This window comes from Girardinichthys multiradiatus, chromosome 7 (genome assembly GCF_021462225.1).
Source record: "Girardinichthys multiradiatus isolate DD_20200921_A chromosome 7, DD_fGirMul_XY1, whole genome shotgun sequence".
NCBI classification, from domain to species: Eukaryota; Metazoa; Chordata; class Actinopteri; order Cyprinodontiformes; family Goodeidae; genus Girardinichthys; species Girardinichthys multiradiatus.
In genome coordinates, this window is record NC_061800.1 from 39277997 (window position 1) to 39303587 (window position 25591).

Consider the following 25591-nt stretch of genomic DNA (forward strand, 5'->3'; position numbering starts at 1 on the left):
GCTGATGGGAAATTTTATACAGTTAGTAAATATTGTTTCCATAAAAATGGCATCGAATTAATCTGCTTTTATTGTTTTCTCCACAGGATTGTAGTCTAAACACTGTTTATAGGAATAATGATCAAAAATTGTGCTGATTTGTAATAGTACAATAAAAATATTTTGTATGACAATGAATTCTTACTGTAGGAGTTTACATCAATCAGAAATATGTTTGGGTATTTGTGTCTGTTTTATAAAAGTCCTGTTAAAAGCACAACATTTAGGTTCCCCTACAGCAGAGCAGTCAGCACAAAATGTTACATATAATATATAAACCTCCTTATGGCCATTTTATGCTTTCTATTATTCTTCATTAAAGAACCCCAAAATGATCATAGACTTTTCTGATTAAGATACAGTTTTTAAAACATTATTTCCTGGATTATCCTTCTGTGGGCTGCACTTATTGGAACCCCTGAACAAAAGGCATCTTTTACTACAGTTTTAGTGAGGCAAAAGATTCTGTGATAAAAAAAATATATATTTTGAATAAAATCATATTGGGTCATTATCCTGTTGAAAGACCCAGTAATGACCTATTTTTTGTTTTTTTAAAACAGAAGCAGACTATACCCACCTGGACTGTTTGCTTGCCAAAAAGGTGACCAAATATATATTATATATTGTGCAAAATCTCTGCTGACATAATTATTGGCATATCATTACTATTCCAGCAGAGATTTTCTATAAAACAACCTTTCTTTAATGTATTTTTCAACACCGAATTAATGTACTCAAGCTAAAGGTTGTATTTTTCTGCTATACTTTGCTATATTAATATATCTATTCATCTGTTTACCTGTATCTATAAAAGTTTAATTTCAGTAATTTTCAACAGTTTTTGGACGGTCTCTGCAAAACTACCATCTTAATGTGTCAGACAGGTTTCGATCTCTAATCCTGGGGGGTTTATGGTTCCTGGTTTTAGCCTCTGTTATGCTGAACTCAGTCAGCATTACCATAAGAACAGTCTTAGCTGGGCGGGAGGTGAGGGTGGGAGGCCTGTGGGTGCCTGGTGTTAAAAACTGGCTCTAGGTATACATAACCAATTTATGTGTTGGATGAAGCACGAGATGGACTGACTACTAACTCAGGGCTTCATCTGTATTGATAAGGGCACTGCTCATATGAACCAGCCATGTTACACCCTTCATCCGTGGTAATGAACAAAAGAAGCACATCCTGGATAGAAACTGCCTAAATGAGTCTGCTTTGAGTGGCTGGCTCAGCCTTAGGGATAGGGTAAGGAGCTCCATCATCTGAGATGAGCCCAGAGTGTAGACAGTTTCTGTGCTGGTGTCAGCTTAGGTAGTTTGGGCCTCCTTAATGCTTCCACTTGGAGGTTTTTCTGGGAAATCCCACTGGGAGGAAGTCTAAGGGTACATCCAGAACTCCCTTAAAGGGACTTCATTACATCTCTGGTCTGGGAAGGCCAAAAGTGGGTGGGAGTATGGAAAGCCTCTTTGGACAATAAACGTGCTTTCCAACGTCACTTGATATCTAATAAATTACATTAAAAGTTTATTTAGCAGCATTACTTGTTTAATAAACACCAGCAAAGTCACCAAACGTTTTGCACCACCAGCAATAATTAAACACCTGACACTATACGTTTTGTCCAATTAGAAGCCCCGTCCTCTGATGTCAGTAACATGTTGATCTAGGGCATCAGGTGAAGGACTGGAATAACTGAAGGATGATTGATTTTAGTATTTCTCTTACTTTAGTTTCATTCGCTTCTTGTTTCCAGTTAGGTTAATTTCAGGCATCAAAAACTATGTGATTTATGTTGCAAGAAGGTATTGGTCTTGCATAATGAAGCCTTTCAAATTAAAACATCCATCAATGGGCATCTTTCATTGAAGAATGTTGAAATTAAACATAACTTTTGCTGTGAACATTACACATTCTTCACATTCATAGTTCCTGGGAACATGAAAGGAACATTTTCACTGAGCACCACCTTAAATTGCTGACAGATTTATGGAAACAGGTGCATGACTGAAAGGGACCATTAACTCCACTCTTCTTGATGACAGCCAGTGAGACTGGCTGTGGAGAATACCTTCTTATAAAACCACACATGTCAAACTCACTTATGATGAATATGCTGCAAGCCAAACTCTCAGCCTTTAAAGTTTTATTTAAACATATGCTCAGACACTTAGGCACTAGTTTGTTCGCATACATTTTACACGACTCCTCACTGTTTTCTAAAGCTTCCCTAATAACAGGACTGAACAGTCAAAGTGTTGAAAAGTAATGTAAGATGGATCTAGGAAAATGTTGTTTTGTCTCACGGAAAAATATTTGTGAAACTATCATTCTTGTAACATTAGCACTGTGCAAATGTCTTGAGAAAATTCTCATCTCTATATGTAATACTTTGATAGTCATATACTGCATGTGCTGATATGTAGTTTACTGAAACCAGGACAGAACACTTTTATAAAGCCTGGGATGCTGAGATGCAGATGCAGAAACCTCCATAGTTATTGCCAGGAAAAAAACTTTTTTGTCCAACCATTAAATGGAGTTTGCTTAAAACTACTGGGACTTTAACTGCAGCTGTGTGTTGGTGAGGTGAGGCTAAGAGCTTTTCCAGTAACAACATTATCCAGGATAGCCTGCCAACAGTCATGTATGGTGGAGGCTCAGTGATGCTGTGGGCCTGCTTCTCTTCCAAAGGTCTTGGGAACCGGGTATGACTCCATGGCATCATGAACTGTTTGATATACAAAGAGGTTTTAAACAAAAATCTGATTGCTTTTGGCAGAAACTGAAAATAGAATTTCATCGGGTGTTTGAGCAAGATAGTGATCCTAAACATATTGAAGATCAGGTTGTGTCCTGTTGGCAAAAAAAGGGCCTTTACATAGTATTGACAGCTATGGCGACGTAAAGAAACGCGTCATATTTATTTTGAGCAAGATTTATTTGCTAACATGGGTTTTTTCCTTAATTAAATTAATGAACTCAAGTTAAAGCTGAATCCTTTTATTTGAAGGCTTTTGCACATCTTTACCAAGTGTTTTACGGAGCACTGCAAATTAGTTGTATGTTGTTGCATGCTCTGCTTCTTGTCCCTGGATTAATGCAAGACATTTCCTCAGTCTGGCCTCCATCGGTTCAGGTTAGCAAGAGCACACTATTGGCAGAAAACAATTTGAGTTCAGGAGGATTGTTAACACAGATAGAAAGTGTTTTAGTGCTTCCTCGGTTTGATGGTATGCCTGATTCTCTGTGTCCGCATTTTAATAGTCACAACTCATTAGTCTTGATGGAGTAGGCACGCGGGGGTGGGGGTTCACAGCAAGAGGTAAACTGTAATCTGAAGTGTCTAAATTTAGTTGCTGTTTAACCCAAAGAAAACTCTCTCTGTCTGCTTGTGTGTAAACTATGTTTTAGAATCTGTTTCATGATTCTTTAATCCGCTCATAAAGGTTTTTCTCTTTTGCTGCAGAATTACAAAACTGACTTGCTATTCAAGGGAAACTTTCACTTAACAGACGGGACTGCACTGGCCACCTGGTTTTGACTGTCTGACTATATGGTCGTCTTATTGACCAGTTAACTGAGAGGCTGAAGGACTGTTGACAACAAAACAGCCTGAGCAGAAGCAATTCACCACTGACCATTTGTCTTTGGTCTGTTTTATAACAGCCACCTAAACCCTTCTGGAGTGAGAGAAGAACCCTAAAAACAGAGGGCTGTAAATATACTGTAGAAGCTGAGGGACTCTTCATGTGAACAGATATGGGTTATTAAACCCTTTGTATCTCACCCTGTGCATTGTTCTACAGCCATCCAGAGTCATAAACAACAGCTAAAGGCAAATGAAAAAATATGGAGTATTTCAGTTATTTCAATTTAAAACTTTCTTTAACTTAACTTTCCCATCTGCATGCCGCTCTCCTATTAATGTATCTGCTAAATCTGTTTTTTTTTTTTTCAAATATTGTTTCTGGAGGATTGGAAGGGAAGTTAAGAGTTGTGAAAAGTGAAACATGTGAGTTTTCAATAAAAACTCAGTTTGTTAGTGTACATCTGACTAATTCAGATCAGTACTGATGAGCAGCAAAAACAGTAAATCAGTAAATCCTGTCTTATTAAAGGACAGAGATTCATGACGTGTTGAGTACAGTAAAGGTTCACTTATTATGAAATGTTTTTGTCATTTTGTTTTTCCAATTTTTTAAGTTTCACCAGCTGTTAATTTTTATTTCACATTACAACAATATTTCCTTTCTTTTCAACCAGGGTCTCAATTGCTGGTTTTTTATGTTGACTGGGCTCCTGTACATGCAAACAGTTTTATTTCTACAACCATATATTAATATGCTTCTTTTGTCTTCTTCCAAATTCAGCTCTGGCCGTGGTAATCCTAAATTACTCCATCCAGTAAATGTCATCTGAAGACCTACTTAAAGGAAACAGGAAAGTAACCCAGATATCTGTCCAGTGACTCTCTCTAGCTTATTATGGCGGATTTCAAGGTGTTTCCAGGTCAGAAGGAATGTATAGTTCACATAGAAGACAAACAAACATGTACAGAACCAAACAGAGAACATGTTTTGCGTGAATCTATTACAGCGTTCCAAGAAAAGAACCTCATATCAATGGTGAATTTGGAGTCGGTAAGTGTCATGGTTTGGGGATGCTTTGAGTCAGCTAATCATCACATAATCCACCATGAATTCTTAAATGTATCAGAGGGTGAATGTGGAAAATGTAAGACAATCTGTAAAAAATTAAAGCTGAAGCATAACTGGACCATGACAGTAAGCCAGAACGCACCAGTAAATCCAATAAGGACTGGCTGAGAATTAAGAAATGAGGAAGCCGTGGGTTGAGTCAAAGCCCAGATCTTGATTTCATTGAGATGCTGAGGGGCTTCTTGAATTGGGCTGTCGATGCAAATATAAACAACTATTCAAAATCTCACAGCTGAAAGTGAGGGGTGAGGAGTGGAGGTCAGACTTGCTATTAGTGGATGGGGTGTTCTAACTTTTTCCTTTTTTAGAATACACATTTTTTTATATATATTTTGTTTAATGAGTAATTTTTGGTGTAATTAAATATGTAACTATGTACCCTTTAATGATAAATCACCTTTCCCCAGAAATAAATAAAATAGATTAGATATCAATATGTAAACATTCCTTTTAAAAGGACTGCATATTTAATAAGTTGTCCTTATTTTTCAGATGACTTTGGCTTAGCTGGGCTGTTGCCATTTTTAATACAACAACTAAATATACACCAAGCAGGAGCAGATTTTAGCTGTATAAAAGTGATATTTTCAGCACAAAATAAGGGAAAATAATTTACATACAACAGAGGAGACTCAGCAAATATGTAAATCATTCAGTAGTTTCTTCCTCTTTATTTAATTCAGGAAGCATTCAAGTATAGACTATAATGCATTTTTGACAGATTTACAGCTGCCTTTTCTTCTTAACACATTTCCATTTTCACACACAAACTCCCAGAAGTACAATTTGAATCCTTTCTTTCTTCTCACTGTCCTTACATGAATGTAACTATGCACATTACAGAGCACAAGACTGCCATCCTGGGTCTTCATCTCAAAATGAGTGTGTGAGAGAAATTTGCAAAAAGAAGCAAATCTAGGAAATACACTGTGGATAAATGTATTCACAAAGTTTGAACATCTAGGTGCAACAACAGAGAAATGTCAATATAATACATTTATTGTTTAATTTGCCATCTATCTATTGCTGTTTAATCAGCTATGCTTGCTCTATTTGTTGCAGCCAAAAGCCTGTAACCCTGTTTGAAGCAGTTATAGATGTTTGTTTTCCTTTTTTTAGTTTTTGTTCTGTTAAAAAGTCTTCATCCTGAAAAAATATCTTCGGATCTTTGAGTTTACGACCCACACATTTTCAGCATGTCTCATGCTTCTTGTTAATATTTTAATTCAGTTTATTATTGTTGCACCAATTGACAACACATGTTTACAAAGCAAAGTGCCTTGAGACATGGTGACCTGACCACACCACATGTTACACTCCCATGGTTATATATGTGTGTGAGTGTTTTCGGCATTTTTTTATGTGCTCAATCAAGCCTGTGTAACAGCATTATACATCCTAACGTCTGTCTGTGCGCCAGAGTCCAAGTGTCAATTTGGGTTTGATATCCGTTAACAGACTGTAGTGGGTCTGGGAAATGAAACAGCTGTTGACCCCTCCTCTACGTTTCTTAGACCCATCGCAGACGCTGTCCATCAGCCGGCGCTCCTCCATCAATTAGAGTCCACTAACAGCTCAGTGTGTGAGTGTGCCCATGGTGGGAGGAAGTGGGTGCTGAATAATGCAGTCAACCATCTCGTTGATGTAGCAGTGCTAAATTACAATTGTGGGTCATGATAACGTCATCGTTTGCCTCTTCTCATCCGTTTTCATTGAAGAAGCACAAATACAGTGCCTAGCAAAAGTACCCATTTCTCTTGACCTTTTTTTTTTTTTTTTTTTTTTTTTTTTTTTCACATTACAACCACAATTTTTTACGTGTTTTAATGGGATTTTATGTGTAGACCAACACAAAGTAGTGCCCATTTGTGAAGTGAAAAACGGTACATGGTTTTCAGAATTTTACATAAATGAAATCAACCTTTTGCTGCAAATACAGCTGTAGGACTTGGTGATAAGGTCTTGCACATCTAGAGATCTAGTTAGATTGGATAGAGAGCATCTGTCAACCTCAGAGACTTACTATTGGTTTTAGGTATGGAGTTCCTGGGCCATTCTGGTACATGAAAAGGGTTTGGCCTAAACCTTTCCATTATAGGTCCTGCTGTAGGTTTAGGGTCCTGTTCCTCCAGGAATCTCTCCCCCTTATCTTAAGGATTTTTGTCCAGGATTGTCCTGTAATTAACTTAATCTGTCGTCCTATTAACTCTGAGAAGCTTAATTGTCCCTGCTTAAAACATCCCCACACCATGAGGCTGCCACTATCATGCTTGTTTAAGAGAGCAGTCTTCCTCTTTAAACTTCACAAATCCCTGACCTGTCTGTCGCGTTCCTTTGTCTTTGTGATGTTGTTTGTTCACTAATGTTGTCCAACAAGAAATATCAGCATAAAGACGGCTTAATACAACTATAAACCACGCATTCCAGTTTTTTTTTGTTAATACCATTTGTGAAAACCATGTATAATCTTCCTTTTACTTCACAATTATGTTGGTTTTGTCACACAGAATCCCAAGAAAATATAGCAGTTTGTAAATGTGACAACAGTATGTGAAAAAGGTCCAAAGGCATCAATACTGTTGCAAGCAATGTACATATATTGGCGTCTATCATGTTATGACACAAACTAGAAATTTGGAAACTTTTGCCACTTATAACGCTCATAGCCAACCTTTCTTGTAAGCGATCTTTAAGCAGATCATCACCAGGTCTTAAACAACCTTTGTAATGTTTTGTGAGATAGTAATAACACACCAGAAGATCAGAACATGTCTTTCACCTTGTAGTTTATGAGTCGGATTCACACACATTTATATGCATATTTATATGTGGCAAACACACAAGCAAGGACTAATTCCTAAATCTGGTTATGTCCTCATGGTAGATTAATATGGTAATCTGCTGGCTGCAGGGGCTAAATCTGCCAGATTCAGGAAATGGGATTCTACTGGAAGCATCCATCCATCCATCCATCCATCCATCCATCTTTTCCTCTACACTAAACTGAGAAAAATGGGATTTTATCTGGCACGTGTTTGTGTCTTACTCCATTTCCCCCAATCTCCCTTCCACTCACATATTCCTCTATCTCTGCCAGACTGCGAAAATAGGATTTTCCTTGGAAGAAACTCAAATTATTATATCACCTCTTTCCTTCTGGTCCCTTCTCTTTCTCCCTCCCTCTTTTCTGTTCCTATAAATAGAAATGCAACCCGAACTGTACATTTGTTTACTGGTAACTCCCTCCATAATTCACACCATCAAAGCTGAAATCCCCCAAGTTAGTTATTTTCACATTTGGGTTACAGTAACTGGAGGTAATTTTCAGAATCTGCAGCGGCAGCACATCATCCGCTGGTGCTCATGTTAGAGAAACACATCACATCCTGTCTCCACCAGGGTCAAAGTATTCAGAAAACAATGTTTTCATTCAGCATCTAAATGTGTTTTACTGCTGAATTCTTCAAAGGGCTACATGAAACATTGATTTTTTTTTTACCCCTATTATTCCTTTTATATTTTTAGAATCTAGAAACCTTTTTTCAGACCAGTTGTGTTTCTTGACATTTCATCTCCAATTCAAATCCCTTCTTAAGTGCCATCATGAGTTATAAGTATAAATAATAACATGAGTCATATATGAGTAATATCAATTAACAAATCACAGAAAGCAAATTCATATTTAAACACAACATTAAAATCAATATAGGATTATTTACATGTCTGACAAAGACTTATTAAACCCACCCACTCCTAATTTAAGCTATAGCTGTCATGGTTGGTGGTTGCTTGTGGTGGGTTGCCCATTTTGATTCTGAGTTGCAGGTTTCTATTGGACGGTGTGGTCGCACTGAAGCAGAACACTCTCACCTTAATGTAATCCCCCCATAAGACTGTGGCGGATATCAGGAGCTGCCTGACACCCATTCCAGGCCTGGTCAACCATACTGGTTCGCCCATAGAATACCTGTTAAATTTGTATCCTGGTCTCTTGGATGCCCGAATTCTGGTGGTGTTAGCTATCTGAGGACCTTTCTTTACTTAATACATCCATGCTCACCTTGAACCTACACACTCACCCTGAATCAAGGCGATCTCCACAGTTGTTGTCCACAGCTCTGTTCCTCCGCTCTCTACCTGCCTGCTCTCCTAAGCTCCTCCTGGAACCTCCACGCTAACGTCCTTCCCAAGAACCACACCCAGCCTCTCTGAAGCTACCTGGAACATCCCTCAATGCTCCATACTTCTTCTAAAAACAATAAGCCTTCCATCCATATCAAGAACCTGCCTGATGTTGTTCTCTGTTTTCTCTCTACAGATGAGCCAGCTGATATGGAGAACAGATCCCTGTCTAAACCATCGATTTCTCTTTCTGAGAGATATCCTGCATGTGGGTCAAATAGTTTAGTAAACGCTTAGATATGACAACAGCTTTGACTGCATGATAGAATAGAATAGAAGATACAGAATAAACCGTTCACAAAAGTCTCTTGATATTAAATTAAATCTTTTGGAAAGGAAGAGAATTGATCAATTTTAAATTAAGTACAAAAATAAAACATAATTTGAATTAATAACTCACAGCAATGTCATAGTGTTAATGGCCGACTTGACCCACATGCAGAAAAACACAACTAAACAGAGAAGCGTTTAGTAAGAAGTTTTATTTGCAGATACAGGTACTGGAAACCGAGGATGCTGAGCGACTGCAAGAGAAAAGCGAACGCAGGTAAGACACCACCAAAGAAACCTTAACAATGTGCTCTATGTGAAAGCTTACGTCCAGTTGAGTTAGGTCCGCCAGGGAGACAGGTTATGATCCTTGAGGGGCTGTGAGCAACACAGCAACGTTAGAGCAAGGTAGTCCTGAGAGGTTCGGAGGAGGGTGGACAGGGTTCTCCTGGAGCTATGAAGCAAACGTCTGATCCGGCAGCCAGCAGGTAGAAGAGCGAGAATCCAGAATCCATAAACTGTTAGAAGTCTTCCAGAGATCTCTTAGGAACTAGGCTTTGGTATCCTGAGACAGATAAGACCATTAGTCAAGAGAATAAACAGAGTCTTCACAGAAGATCAAAAATATCACAAAATCATTAAATTGGCCAGGTTGAATACCACGAGGAGGCAAAACACTCAGGCGTCGAAGTACTGGCTCGCCTCCTTCTTATAGTCCTCCAGCTGATGACACTCATGTGATACACCTGACCACCCAGAACTCAGCTCCTAACGCCCCTACTGGTGGAAAAGGGTTAGTAGCAGGCAAAAAATAACCAGGATCTGACAAGCAATGCAGTGTTATGGGGAGACTAGATTTCTTGCAGCCAGTTAGAGAGTGATCATCTTACTGAGTCTTCAGACCTGACTTGGACTTGAAAAAACCAACTTGTGAAAATCCAGTTCTCACAACTAGAAATATTTTTAACTGAATCTTGGAAATATCAGACAGCATGGGATGGAAACAGCACTGCTTTCTTACAACAACTCAAAATTTAAATTTAGTTTTTGGGAAAGCTTGTAAACATGTGCACCAGCAGAAAGGACTGAGAACTAAAATGATTCAATCACACTCATTTTTCATGGATATTCTAAATAATTACTCAATTCCCGGTTGGCTTCATTCACCTGGATTTGGTGGCAGGTAGCCGGGAAAGTGCAGACATTTGTACAGCCTGAGTGATTTAAACATTTCTCTGAGGTGTCATTTTTAATGTTGGTTTACATGTTGTTGTGTGATTTTTGACAGGTGATTAATCTCTAAACCAAATGCAGTCCAAAAGCAGACTTTTAAGTTTGTATTTTATCATTTTTAGTCAAATACCAACGCCAAAGAAAATCACTTTGACTGGAAAATTTTTTATTTTGTGACGTGATATATGCCTTATCTGATATCCGTCTCATTTATCCTGGACTGTCAAGCTCTTGCCTTGTGGAGTTTTAGTGCTTCTCTACATTTCTTGATTTTGCTACCTTTCCCCTTTCTTACTCTGCCTTCTCCTTTGGCTATAATTCTCTTCCACAAATCCTATATTTGTGCCTGCATAAAGGTCAAAGTATTTTTCATTCCAGTCATCTGTAGGAGATGGAAATGTCATCTGTGTTGTATATGAGCGTCAGTAAACCCTGAAACTGAGCTCCAAAAATTGTGCTCCAAGTACAAGTCGGACTAGACCTGCAGGTTGTGGTCTGTCCTGATGAAAAATATGTTCTTTGGACATCAGTGTTTGTGGGGATAATTACACAGTTAAAAATTACTACATCTAATTTGAAAGTTTTTCTCAAAAAAGATTCTAAAAAGTGTGGCATGCACATATTTTCAGCCACTTTTTCTAAGATAATGCTAATTAAAGTACTGTGCAACCATGTGGAAACCAAGCTAATTATTTAATAGAATCCAGCTCTTTGTAGTTGAATCTCAGTATAAATCCAGCTATTCTATGAAGGCCTCATAGGTTTATTAGAAACCATTCATAAACAAACAGCATATGAAGAACAAGGAACACAGCTGAGGGGTTGGGAATAAAGTTATGGTGCTTATTAAAACAGGGTAAGTATATAAAACAATATCTCGAACTTTGAATATGTCATAGAGCACTGCTTAATCTATCACCTAAAATAGAAAGAATATGGCACAACTGCAAACCTACACAGTATCTGTCGACCTAAACTGACAGGTCGGGCAATGGGACATTTTTCAGAGAAGCAGCCAAGAGGCCCATACTAATTCTGGTGGAGCTGCAGAGATCCAAAGCTCAAGTGGTTGAATCTGCTGGAAGGACATCTATTAGTCCTGCACTTCAGAAATGGGTCTTTATGGAAGAGTGGCAAAAAGAAAGCCATTGCTGCAAGACGGTCACAAGTATTTAGAAGGTGCTTTGGTCAGATGAGCCTGACTTTTACTTTTTTAGCCAACATGCAAAATGCTATGTGTGACAGAAAACTAACACTAAATATTACCATCAACAGGCCATTTTCACAGCTACACATGGTGGTGGCACTATCATGATGTGGGCAGGCTTCTTCATCAGGGACATGGAAGCTGGTCAGAGTTGATGAAGATGGATGGAGGTAAATACAGGGCAAGCCTGGAAAATGTGTTAGATGCTGCATAAGACTTGAGACTGAGGTGGAGGTTCACCTTGCAGCCAGGTATCAACCATAAACATAGAGCCAGAGCTACAATAGAGTGGTTTAGATCAAAGCAGATTCTTGTGTTACAATGGCCCAGTCAAAGTCCAGACTTAAATCAAATTTTGAATACTGTTGTCTACAGATGCTCTCTATGCAATCTGACTGAGCTTGAGCTATTTTGCGACGGCGATCTTGAAAATGTCATATTCTTGCAAAGACGTAAACTGTTAGAGTTTGTTGTACACAGTAGTACCTCACTGGTGCTGGCAAACATACAAAGGCATGACCCACTTATATTTTGATTTTTACCTAAATTTACAATTAAATTTTTTTATTTTCATGCCACTTCACAATTAGATGCTACTTTGTGTTTGTCCCCCTCATAAAATGTGTAGTTTATGCTTAAAAAATAATAAATGTTAAAAAGTTCCAGGCATTAATACTTTTCCAATGCTATGTAGATAAAAACATGAAACAAAACTGAAACAAACCATAAAAACTTTACTTTGTCCTGTTTGCTTGTATGTTTTCACCTAATTAAAAGATTATCAGCTCCATTCAATGAGATTACAATCTGTATTAGCATACAGAGGGCATTGATAAAGGCGTTGATGCACTAACTACTCATCTATTCCTTCTGTTGTTACAATGAAAAACAGATAAAGAAGGAAGAAGTTGGAGAGAGACAGAGAAAAGACGTTCTTCTCAATGATGATTTAGGCAAAAGGCCCATACAGGAAGTGAAAAGCAGGAGATAAAGGTAATTAAAGAAGTGGCAGATGCTGTAACATGACACACAAACCCACTTGTTCTGGTACAGTCTACGTAATGAGCTTTCTGCGAGGTTAGAGGCCATTTAATCAGTGTTGGGTTTCCTGACCCCTCATTTTGTCATGATCAGATGCCACCCTGTCTACAGGTTTTTGTGTTAAGCCGTTAAGTGATAACGCTATCAGTTTGTGTCACCTAAGGCAAACGACCCCCCCACCCATAAAAAAACCCTTAAGGTTATTTTCCACAGCCGAAGGGAGCCACTCCTCAAACAGTGTGATGCACTCAGGTTGTCAGTGGAGATAATTTGATAAGGCAGAGAAGGATAAGAAGAAATTTTGCATCCTGTCTTTCAGAGTATGTCTGTGTGTTTGCTTCTCTGTAACTCTAGTATTACAGATGGGTGACTTGCACATAAAGAGGTCTGTATACAAATACTAAAATTCTGCATATTGGCAATGGCTCACTAATAAGAAATGGTTGAACCATTGAACCAATCTCAGCCTTAAAATATGTTGAATGGTTAAGAAGACAATAGAAAACAATTGGAGGAGGAAGCAGTCTGGATTGCCTCAAAGGGAAAAGTGGACTGTAAAAGGTTTCCTTACTCCCCCATCACCCTTCACACTCTATCTTTTCAGACAGTGACTGACGGTGGTAAACATAATACTTCAGCTGCCAAAAATGTGCACTGTAGCTTTGAAAAGTTGAATGTAAGAGAAATTTGGAAGTCTAGACTCATTACACATTTTTCTTACTTTACTTCCAGCCAGACTTGCAAGTCATCTTTTAAAGTGATTTTAATCAATACTTCTAAGGGCTTTGGGTGCTTTTCCAGTCATTGCAGTCAATTCTTTCCTAGAGGAATTTAAGTATGTAACAGAAACTTTATTTAGAAATAGCACTTTTTAAGATATAAAGATTACAAAGTGCTTCACAATCAACATTAAAAAAGGCAAATTAAACTAAAGTGGATTTAAAACAGTTTTTAACTGTCCTTTAAAGGAACCCACAGAGGCTGCTGATCTCAGTGGCGAAGGAAGAGAGTTCCAGAGTTTTGGAGCCACCGGAGAAAAGGTTCTGTCTCCTTTTGTTTTAAGCTTAGTATGGGGGGCTATCAGCAGGTCCCATTCACAGGACCACAGGGGACCTGGTGGGGATGTTTCGATGCAGTAGTCCTCTTATATAACCCAGTAAATGTCCATGAAGAGCCCTCCTAGTCAGAACACAAATTTTGAAATGAACTCTAAATCACACCAGGAGCCAATTTTGTTTATTATGAAAATTGACAGAAGCCTGCCAGCGGCTTTCTGAATGACATGCAACCAGTCTATGGAAATTTTGGTTAAAAATGTGCAACGTGCATTACAATTCAACCATGCTCTATGAATTATTCCCATGAATTATTCCCATGAATTATATTGCAATAAAAGAGCTCCTAAACTAAAGGAATAACTCAGTATTATTTACATTAACCTTAATGGAGTAATTAATGATTTCAAATCGTAATTTATGTCATTATTATAAATGTAACTCAGAATTATATTTAAAGTACAAAGGATAAAAAAGATAGCAAAACACAGAAAAAAATCATATTAGACCCAGACAGCTAAAGTATTTTTATTTTTTTGTCCTACCTGAACGTTCTTGGACAGTTCAGCTAGTAGAGAACAGTATTTCAGCAAAAGCAAAAAAAGCTTGCTTGCTCTCATATGCAAACATTGTGAAGCTGTTGACACACAAAGAACGAGCAGATAAAAAAATAAATTAGGTTAAATATGCATGTGTGTGAATAATGTTAGAAAGCAATCACAACATTGCTAGTATGTTTAGAGTAATGCTACATAAGGTTAGCACTAAACTAAATGCTAGCATACATGGAAAGTTCTATTTATGCTAATGATTAGCATTGGTGCAGTAATAATGGATTTATAGGACTGTAATCTCACTATTCCTTTCCCTGTCCAGAGGGAGTCAGAATCCTGTCATGTGCAGAAATACTCGAATGACTCTGCAGTTGTGGGCGCTATCAGGGTTGGACAAGAAGCAGCTGGTGGGCTGCTTTGTGGCATTTCAGGAGAAACAGGAATATGTCAAAAACTATTTCCATCATGGGAGAAGAAGTGGAGGTGGTGGAGGAGTTTGACAACCTTAGTGTTCACTTGGACCTGCCTGGGCCTGGACTAGATATTCATGAGTTAAGCTTTAATATAACAGGGAACAGAGGAGATTGTACCTGAGAAGGCTTGGGTCCAGCAAGATGTTACAGATCTTCCATAAGTCTGTTTTGGAGAGTATAATGTTTTCTGCCAACATCTGCTGGAGAAGCAGCATCAGAGCCAATGACATAAAAGCTTAACAAGATGATAAAGAAGACTGACTTTGTTCTGGGGACTGTTGTGGCACCTCTGGAGTTAGTTGTAGAAAGATGGATACAAAAGAAGGAACATAATGGACGACCCAGGGCATCCTCTTCACAAGACTGTAAAACAACAACAGTGTCTTCAGTCAGAGGCTTCCTCGGATCATCTCTTCCACAGTCCACTACAGGAGATCCTTCCTGACCACAGCTATAAACATCTGTAACAACACTTGGATAGTAAGAGTTGTTAAGAGGGCTTGCTGACTGACAACCTCCTCTACTTACATAGCTGACCAGATCAATATTCCAGACGTTTAACTGGAATATTCTCTGATTACAAAGTGTTACTTAAATATTTTTAAACAGTGCATTTAAATATTTACAGCATATATATCCATATGCTTGGGGGGAAAAATGGCTCCTATTTTATAACCTCTACACAAACCGAGACTCTACGATGCAGATGTTTATATGTTTTTGTGTATTAAATTAGGTTATTTTTATTTTCACACATCTTAAATTTAAAGAAATTGAAACATTTTTTATTTTTAAAAATCATTAAGGTTGTTTGTTCCATTATTAAGCAGAACTGTTTAAATAAAAACACCCAAAATGAAAAAAGATATTCATGCTGATGATGGAACTGTCAGAGAATGAACTTTTTCCAACTATTTTAATCTTCAGTGATCTAATTTGAGTTTTGAACCTAAGGTTTTTAATGTCCATACAGCTGTTTGGGTGGAATAAAAAATTATTATGGGTAACTTTTGCCCACCCACTGTAACATTTCAATTACAAGTCTCTGATGAGTAGTTATAAAGTCAGCCTGACATCTCTGCAGAACCCATCCTTTCTCTACTGGGAAACACTAAGCTGCTAACTGCTGCTGCTGTGCTACAAGCTGAGTAAAACATCAAGGGGGACATCCTTATCTGTCAGCACACACAGAGAAAAACAGGTAAGGCATGGATGAAGGGACAAGGCGAAAGAAATTACAATAACAGAGTGTAAATGAAACGTTCTGAAAGCAGGGTGGCAGGGAAATGGTGTGGGATGAAAGAGGTGTGCAGATCCAGATAGCTATGGACAAAACCTCAAAGTAAATAATGAAGTTGGCACAGATGACATTGATCCAGGGTTTGGTATGTCACTTTTTCATCCAATATGTGCTTGAATAATGTGGACGGCTGCCAAGTTTGAAAAAAATTAAACAAAAAACTCAATCACTGAGTCAAAATTCACAACAGCGTGGTATAAGGCAAAAAAGTTTGAATGTAGGACTTGTTTGGTGCGCTACCTGACCCACAGCACTGGAAAAAAGCTCTTAAAAAAAACATCAAAAGTCCGTCTCAGACTGGAATAGCGTACTAGACTTCCGCAAAACATTATGTTCTATATTAGCTTAATCCATGCAAGAGGTGCTGGTCCATATCCTCAGTGGTAAATTGTTGAAGGAGAGAGTATACTCTATACCCTGGACAGGGCACCAGTCAATCAAAAGACTAACAGTGAGACATACAAGTCAGAGTCAGTCCAAAAGTTTCCTATCCAGCTGAGGTTTGAACTCAGAATCTTCTTGCTCTTAGATAACAGCACTAGCCACTGTCCTGTCTGCTGTCCTACATTTACAAGTGAATAAAGTTTATTAAAAAACAGCAAAGGTTGTTACAGACAATAGGAATTTGATAATAGGAGTGACAAAACTAAGCCCTCTTTAGGGACCCACAACTCCAATAGGTCATGGAAGTTTGGACCTTATCTGTCTGAATTGGCATTATTCTTTATGGTTTTTACACAACCCTGTTCAGTTTTATAATTATTTTTTGTTTTTGTCATGGGAACCGGTGCTTAGTGTGATGATATCTGACATCCTCATTTTTAACCCTGTGAACAGATTCTGAATCTTCTTAACCTAGTAAACTTTATGTTCATAGCTTTATTCTTCAAATGTATTAACTCATGATTAGATAAGCTTGAAATTCCTAATGATGTAAACAGAAGGAAGTTGATGTATCTTTGAATTTTGAATTCAATAATTTTACTCTTCGGCAACAAATCTGAAGAAAAACAACACATTTTCAGACTCAGGTTGAACAAGAGTTTAAAGTAATTTAAGATGCCAAAATAAATGCTCTCAAAACTCCCAAAACGGACTTTTGTAAATATCTTATTTACTATAGGTTTACTATGGATATACTGAAATGTGACAAGGTTGTGGGCACACATAAAACCCACCATGCAGTTTTCACCAATATTGATCTTTTAAAGACATTGTTTTCAGTTTTCTCAGTTTCAGTTTCCCTGCTTGAACAAACCTGATTTAAATGAATGTGCTGTTAACTAACCTCTACAGGACTTCATCACCTTGTGAGGGGAAAATGATATCATTGGAACCAGGTGTGTTGAATCAGGGACACATTTAAAACATCAAGGGTAGCTTCCCACAAGGAACATTGTGCTAATCAATAATTTATATCTGCCTAACTCTGTTCAGGATTGTGTGGAGCTGGAGTTTGTCTGAAACAAGATCTTGGGTACCACCTGGAAGCACTTGTATTTATGGCCAGTTTAGGAGCAAACCAACTGGAGCAACAAACCCAACAAGGAAAGGCAAGTTTGTTTGTAGAGCACATTTCAGTAACAAGACAATTAAAGTGCTTTACATGAATAAAACATAAGAAAATAAAAGACAGAAAATGTACATTGCAGTAGCATAATAAATGCAGAAAAAGAAAAGTTGGACAACAGACTAAAATAAATGATGTTTCAGCAGTTTAGATAGAACAGTTAAAGGCACTTTGCAAAATAACTCTACCATTTGATGACACAGTGGTGTTATTCCTGGCATCATGGTTTCGGGAACCATAGGGTAAGAGTTCAGGCCATGTCCCATGGTGATTCATGGGACCCTGATAGGATAGCGCTGTCTAAAACATATTTTCTCTTCTTGCACCATGCCTCCTTAGACTCTGGTACTGTATTTCAACAAGCCAAGCCCATCCACAAATGGTACGTTTATCTATGGAGTGACAGTGTCACGCAGAGGTCTTTCAGTGGCCAACCACAGCCCATGAGCTGACTACAGTTGTTTTTGCTTTCAGCCAATGAAAATTAAACATTGAAGATTTGAATACTACATTAGACCAATAAAAAAACATTTTAATGCAGAAACGTGGGCTGAATGAAGAGTATGTTTAACACCTGCTTAAATGTTGTTACTTTTAAAAGGTATTTTTTATCTGACAAACGAGCTTCATCGGAACGCTTATTCTAATTTATTGAGATGTACCTGCAGAATATTCCAGTCCCAGTTTGACCAGTACACATATTCTGTTTTTTCGTGTTTGTCTAATTTTAAAATGCTTATAATTCCAAAATACATAGAAATGTTTCAGTTTTTTGTCTCTTCTTTAAGATAATAAAATATGAATGAGGTAGCCACAGCCCTGTATCAGCTGACTTATGCGAGGGTAAACTGGCATCATGGCTCAAGTGTGTGATGTAGTGATTACAGATGGTCTGTGTGCCCAGCGGATTTAAAGCCAAAACACACGAGATCATCTTTGTGAGGTGAAGATCTGATGGGCATCATTTCTCACCATTAACACACACTGGAGGAGAAATACAACTGCAGTACAATCACCTTTCCGTATATCGGTACAGTCCAGTGAAGACAATGAAAAGACAAACGACAAAGAGCAGTTAAGGATGAATAAATCTGGACTTTAAAGTTCTTAGAAAAAGAGCAGACTTTCTTCACAAACCCCACATAGTTCTGACATCCTACTGGGATCCATTAACACTGTGTCCAAACTAGTATATCTGTTTGTGTTTGTGTGTCTCTGCTGTTGTGTATTTATTTGTCTCTTCCTGGCACTTCGGTGTCCTTGCTAATAGCTGACTTGACATCCTGCAGTCTCCACAGGCTGGACTGTGATAATCACCACTGAGCTCTATACCCACACGGGCACAGGGACGATTATCTCTGAGTATATGAGTGTAGCCCCATGTTAACAATTGACACTTATTTACGATGGTTTACCGTAGAATGTGCTTAAGTAATAATGCCTATTGATGAGGCCACACAAAGAGTGATTGTGTGTCATGCATATTTGCATTAAGACATAATTTACTACCACTAGCACCTAGATGTTGACATGACGTGGAAGAGATTCAGAAAGTGTTGGCAGCAGGACCCCAAAAACACCATCTGCAGAATCCCTGGAGCCTAATGAAGTCAACAGGTTACTGTGCAAACTGGCCCTCAAATAAAAAGTATATTTAACACACGGACAGCTTCCAACTATTCCCTCAAATTTTGTTTGACTTTGTGACATTCTAACACCTGCATAAACATTTGTTCAAAGGCAGAAGCACAAATGAGGAGAGGATGATGGATGCAGAGCTGCTGGTTTCCCCTGAGATTATCCAAGTGCTTTTCTCTCATTTTTTCTAATTCCTGAAGCCTAATATTGTGCTGCTGTGTGATGGACCTAAAAGAGTCACATTTTTACTTAGATTTGTCTACCTAGGATCGGTCTTTATCTAACTTCTAAGTGTTATAAATATACATTTTTCATAACATAAACATAACATTTTTCTAAGCATGTTCAAGAAACTTGCTGACTTCTGTTGGGCTTTTTTTAAAGTTATTTTATATAGTGATCAGTGCTTACTTCCAGACAAGAGGACTGATATTGCTGTAGTACTTTATTTTGGCCCCTCTGAAAAAACACTGGTATTAAATAAAAACCACATGTTCACACATTGAGGTCATGGTATAGTTGCTTCACATTGTCAAACTCCCAAGTGAAATGTTAAGCCAGCTCCACATCTTAGGGTAAGAAAAGGAAAAAAGGAATAGTTTAAAATGGACAATCGGATATAAAATGTGTGTGAGGATCTAAACAGGCAACGATAGACACATTGAAGAATTAAAAACCTGAATTATGACCGCATGGATTTAAAATCAAGGGATCATTCATTGTATGAGCCAAACAAGAGAGGACCAAAGAGGTGCAGAATCTCGTCAAGGTGTGGACAGAACCAGTTTGAGCTGCTGAAAAGCCAACCAAGAAGTTCTCCCCTTGACGCAAAGCAGGGATCGCCTTTCTCTCGCCTGGTTTCACAGTTTAGTTAAAAACACACCCTCACATATATTTTCATAAAGATGCCGCAGGGTTTCATTTCTCTCCCTACCCTTCACTGAATGTTGAAGTTCAGCTTAATTAGTTTAACTTTGTGTCACACAACAAATCTAACAGAGTAATGTACAATGGGAAGAATAAATCAGAATCTTGATTACAAACTGCACCAATTGAAATCTCTCAAAAAGATAATCAGTCAAGACAAAGTTTAAATACAGTTCCTTGCAGAAGTATTAATACCCCCTAAACATTTCACTATTTGTCACGTTAGAGCCACAGCATTTAACGTCTTTCACTGGGATTTCATGGGATAGACCAACACACAGTAGTGCATTAGAAGTGGAAGGATAAAAATACATGGTTTGTTTATTTATATACACTATATTGTCAAAAGTATTTGTCTGTCTACTTTACATGTACATGAACTCTGATGACATCCTATTCCTAATCCATAAGGTCCAGTTTGTTGATGGACCCACCGTTCCCAGCAATAGCAACTTAAACATCTTCCTCAATGTTTAGGAGTGTGTTCATAGTTAAATGACGAAACCAGAAATGCAGGAAGTAACACCAGAACTCATTGATTTGGTCGTGTGACCCTATACCTTTGGCAATATGGTGTACATTGAGGTTTGTGGTTGTAAAAGTTTAAGGGGTATAAATATTTCTGCAGTACATTGTATTATACACTTGTTTTGTTTGGCTGTCTTAAAGGAAAGACTTTAACAGGTGCAGTTTTAAATTTTTGTTATACATTCCGCCGTTAGATTCTTCTGAAGAAAAGCTTCTTCACTTCATGATGCAGCCACTATTTTACACAGTGGGGATGGTGGTGATATTGTTGATAGACTGAGCAGTGCCCCATGAAAAGTTTAAAGCTTGGGATATTTATGATCTAACTTTCTCCACAACTTTTTCCCTGACTCCCTGATGTTTTCCTAGGTCTTCATGATGCTGTTGGTCACTGAAGTTCTCTTACTAACCTCTTAGGGCCTTCACAAAGATGTATTTATCCTGATTACACACAGGTTGAATCTATTTACTAATTAGGGGACGACTGGCAGCAATAGGTTCCACTAGATTTCATTTAGGGGCATCGGAGTAAAGGGTACACAATATAAATGCATGCCACTTTTCTTTTTTTTAAACTATGCATCATGTTCTTTCCACCTCACCAATAAAACCTTTTTGTGTTGCTGCATCAGGCAAAATCCGAAATAAGCAAAACCCCAATAAATCAGGGTTTAGTTTTGAAAATATTGGCGGCCATTTATGTCAGCAGTTTTCACTAAGATGGAGGGCTGTTAGCAAATAGCAGCATTCTATGTGATTTCCTTAATTGGGATGCTGATGATTTCAGTAGTTCATTCTGGGAAAGCCTGTCCGCTACTGCATGGAAAGCAAAAAAGATGTAAATGACCGGAAAAGTCACGTTTCACTGCAATTCTTATAAGGACAACATTAGGCTGACATTCTCTATTGTGGACTAAACTCAAACTACAACTTAGACTATTCTGAGCATTTAATTTCAGCTCCACTGAAAATATTGAGTATTTTTGCAATATAAAAAAAAATTCAATAGCATAGAATAAAAAACAATAAACTGCTGTTGAGCAGCATGTTTTCTCTTGTTTAAAATTAAACATTTTCTCAAAGTAAAACTGAGGCATCAGACTATGATGTTATGTTGACCATGTGACTGCTGTGTGCTCTCATTAGTTGACAGATTCCAGGGGACTTGGTGGATTTAGTTTCAGTGCAAAGAGGCAGGACGGAAGGCAGCAAGAGAGGGGTGAGAGAAGGAGAGAGCCAGGGTACAGAGGTCACAGAAGCAGAGGGTCCCAAGGAATGAGTTGGGTAACAGTTACTGCAGTAATGTGTCACGGAAAAATAACTTCAGGACCTCAAGATAATGGAAAATACCTGACTGGTAGTTTGCACGAGGCAGTACCTTTCTCTACTCTACTGTACTCTAATGCAGAATCGTAACTGTGAAATCAGCTGCCTTTCAATGAGGACCATATCACATATCATGGACTGCTCTCAGAAAATTTTGTGTCACAAAGTTCAAGGGACTATAAATAATCAGCACTAGATGTAAAAACAGGATCAGCTATCTTGTGATTATCTTCTCTGTCATAAGGGAGTTTGTTAGGGCTTTTCTTCCCACCAGATATGGGTGTACGTCTTGATTTTGTTTTACTGAGTGGTCAGTGGTGAGTTCAGCTGTGTCATTATGGCCTGTATGTGTGTACATCTGTGCATGGATGTGAGCAGGGTGTGCCCTGGGAAGGCAGAGCGAGAGCTGAGGCGGGTTTGGGTAGTGATACCACAGAGCTCTGGTGCTGCTAAAACACACCTCCCACTGACAGACTCCCTCCATTACACCGCTGAGCGAACGGGAGTAGGAGCAGCCAGTGGGAAGGCAAAGCAAGTTTATTTGTATAGCACATTTCAGCAACAAGACAAAAAACATTAGAAGGTACATTGCATTGGCATGATAGATGAAAGTAAAGAAAGGAAACAAAGGTGTGAGCAGCTATAATGACAGAGAGTTTAAATGCTAAATGTCTTTTTAGCAGAAGACAGAAATCTCTTTACCTTATCAGGTAAACCATGTTTGTTTAGCTTGCTTTGTATTACTCCACCACTTGTTCAGATTCTGTTTCCCACTGACCCATGTGCCCTTGGTAAACAGCTCAGCTTTTTTCCCTGCTGGCATGTGTGTGACTGTATAATTACATTCATAAACTCTAGCATCATTATCATAAGGGCTGTTTTGCATGACTCATGAATTTGTGATTTTTAAGTAGAAGTCATGTGTTACTCCTCAGAACAAAATGCTTTTTATAATTGACTATGTGGCACAGTATTGCTTTGCACCAAGAAGGTCTCGGGTTCTAATCCAGGGCCTGGGTTCTTTCTACATGGAGTTTGCATGGGTTCTCCCCGGGTACTCCAGCTCCCTCCCTGCCACAAAATATGACTGTTAGCTTAACTTGTCTCTCTACATTACCCTTAGGTATGAACCGGTGACCGTGCATGGATAGGCAGGTGTGAGCTATGAATGGATGATAACTGATCACTATGCTACCTTTTTTATATAGTTATAAAGTATTATGGTCAGTGCTTCCCCAAGAGAAACATCCCTTTACCTCCCATCTCTTCACTACAAATGTCAGGGCCCCTTTTTTTCTGCCTTTTTTCTTTTATGTCTCATTTATTTCTGCAGTGACCCTTAAAAGTAATCACACCCCTTCAATTGCTTTACATTTTGTCTTGTTATAATCAGAAGCTTCTTCATGTTTTATTGGGGTTTTATGGGACAGACCAAGGTTGTGCTTGCTAATGGAGACCATGGCTGATAGTAAAGGTGAAATAGAAAACAAAAAGGGGGGAAGTCTGATGATATTTGGCTGGAGTTCAGGGTTGCTTTCCAAGTAAGCAGGAGAAGTTTGAATCTTCCAAATGAAACACTTTCAAGCTGAGGCAGAAGATTGGAGCACAGGTGGTTATTTTATAATTCCACCCCTTTACTTTGAGACCTCTAAATAAAATATAGTTTTAGCACACTTAAGATATTAAACAATATCCCAAGCTTAATTTGGAGCATAGTTTACTTCTGTTGCCATCATCTCCACCATAACAATTGAAACATGGTGGTGGCAGCATTGTGCTGTGGGGATGCTTTTCTTAAGTGGGTACAGGGAAGCTGGTCAAAGCTGATAGTAGGATAAGTGGTGCTAGATAAATAGTGATCCTTAAAAAATGTAATACTTAAGACTGGGGCAGATAATCATATTTCAGCAGAATGCAAATCAGACAAATGCAGGACCAGATTTTCCTCACCTTTTACATTTTTGCACAACTTTTTGGATCATGATAAAATACAATTAGGTTTGTGATTATAAAGTAACAGACATGCAAAATAGGTGTTCAAGGGGTATGTGCACAGCAATAGGGAAGCATAAAAATCCAGAACATACATAAAATTGTGCCCAGACCAAAACGGCAGCGAAAGTAAAGGAAAATGTAAGTAAATTTACAGAGAAAATGTGCAAAATAAAATCAATAAAGCAAATGAAGGTATAACGATGTGTAGGATGTTGAGAGGTGATCAGGCAAAAAGAGACAAGAGGGAGATGAAGCTGCTCTTTAATCAGTGAGGGGCCACATGGAGGCGGGCCGAGGTGCCTGCTGTAATCCGATACACGCTCACGAGCGCACGGCGTGCACGCGCGCCGAAACAGGGTGAACTGAGTGAGCGGTCCTGCTCACTGCCACAAACCCGGAGGAGACCGGAGGGAAAGCAGTGCACTGCCGGAGCCTGCCTGCCGGGAGAGAGACACACACAGACACACAGGCTGCTGCTGCTACTGCGCGTAAAGAGGAAGAGCGGAGGGAGAGGAGAGGAGAGGAGAGGGCTGCAGCGGAGAAACGCACAGCTTTTCAGGAGGAGGAGAAGTGGAGAGGAACCACGTTTATTTTCTCCGGAGTAGTTTTACGCACGGGAACTGGATCTGCGCCCTATGAGAAATACATTTTTCATTTGCCTGAGAACTAACTGCTGTTGGGGAACATTAGAAATGAGAATTTGCCATTTTTGAATAGAGTTGTAAGGGAAGGTTTAAAGATATTTAAAGACCCCTTTTGTTTTACATTTCGTTAACTTATTTTCTTACGCTCCTTCTTGTTCTTCTTAGTTACCAAGTTAGATTTTTTTTTCTTTTTAATTTGAGTGATTCGCCTGCCAAGATCTGCTCCAACACGCGTTTTGACACTCGGGTGGACACTGTTACCCGGACAGTTCGCACCAACATGGATTTCGCTGGAATAAAACTGTGTTTGCAGTTCAGGTCCGCCAAATTTTAAATTACGTTGCATTAACTGCGGTTTTCTGGCGACAAGAAGCAGTGCCAGCAACTCATATCAACTGTGTACAAGAGCCGAAGCCGTATTTCTGGAAAGCCGCAACCCGGCGTTTGGATTGTGATTATTGCCTCTGAAGGAACTGTGGAAAAGGACGGAAAAGTTCAGAACCGGAACACTTTATTGTTTCAGACAAACCAAACTGAAGGAGGGTGTTTTAAATTTTTCTTTTGGTTTCTCAACGCCTTGAGGGAAAAGATGTATTCATGTTTATGGCTGTGTGGATGTTTTCTGCCGCTTCTTTTGCCTTCAGCAGTAAAAGCTGATGAAGGAGGTAAGTTTGACACTTTCGCTCCCGCGGAAATCCATGTGTCTCCTTTGGATTTCAATGATTGTTTAACCGCTTCTTTGTAAGAAATTTGATAGTTTTATAAAATAACTCAAAGAACGATCTATGAGGCATCAAGTAATTTTATTTTCACAGAGTCAGTTCTGATTAAAATCAATTTTATACGAGACTTCAGCCTCCAACTGATTTAAAATATTTTATTTTTAACTTA

General features: G+C 38.6%; 1 protein-coding gene and 1 long non-coding RNA gene across 5 annotated transcripts in view; one reads left to right on the plus strand and one right to left on the minus strand.

The window, feature by feature from the left end:
- Positions 1-9405: 9405 nt before the first annotated feature.
- On the minus strand, positions 9406-9928 carry LOC124870930. The gene is made up of 3 exons (XR_007038905.1): positions 9870-9928; positions 9538-9774; positions 9406-9463 (listed from the first exon to the last, which is right to left on the minus strand). It is a non-coding gene; the product is annotated as an uncharacterized LOC124870930 (long non-coding RNA).
- Positions 9929-24467: 14539 nt separating this feature from the next.
- Positions 24468-25591, plus strand: part of LOC124871265 (neuropilin-2-like) — a 137165-nt gene continuing 136041 nt past the window's right edge. For all 4 annotated transcript variants that reach the window (XM_047370442.1, XM_047370443.1, XM_047370440.1 and 1 more), the window contains exon 1: positions 24468-25365. In XM_047370442.1, the coding sequence (XP_047226398.1) occupies positions 25290-25365 (76 nt within the window). In that variant the 5' untranslated portion in view covers positions 24468-25289. The remainder of the gene's footprint in view (positions 25366-25591) is intronic.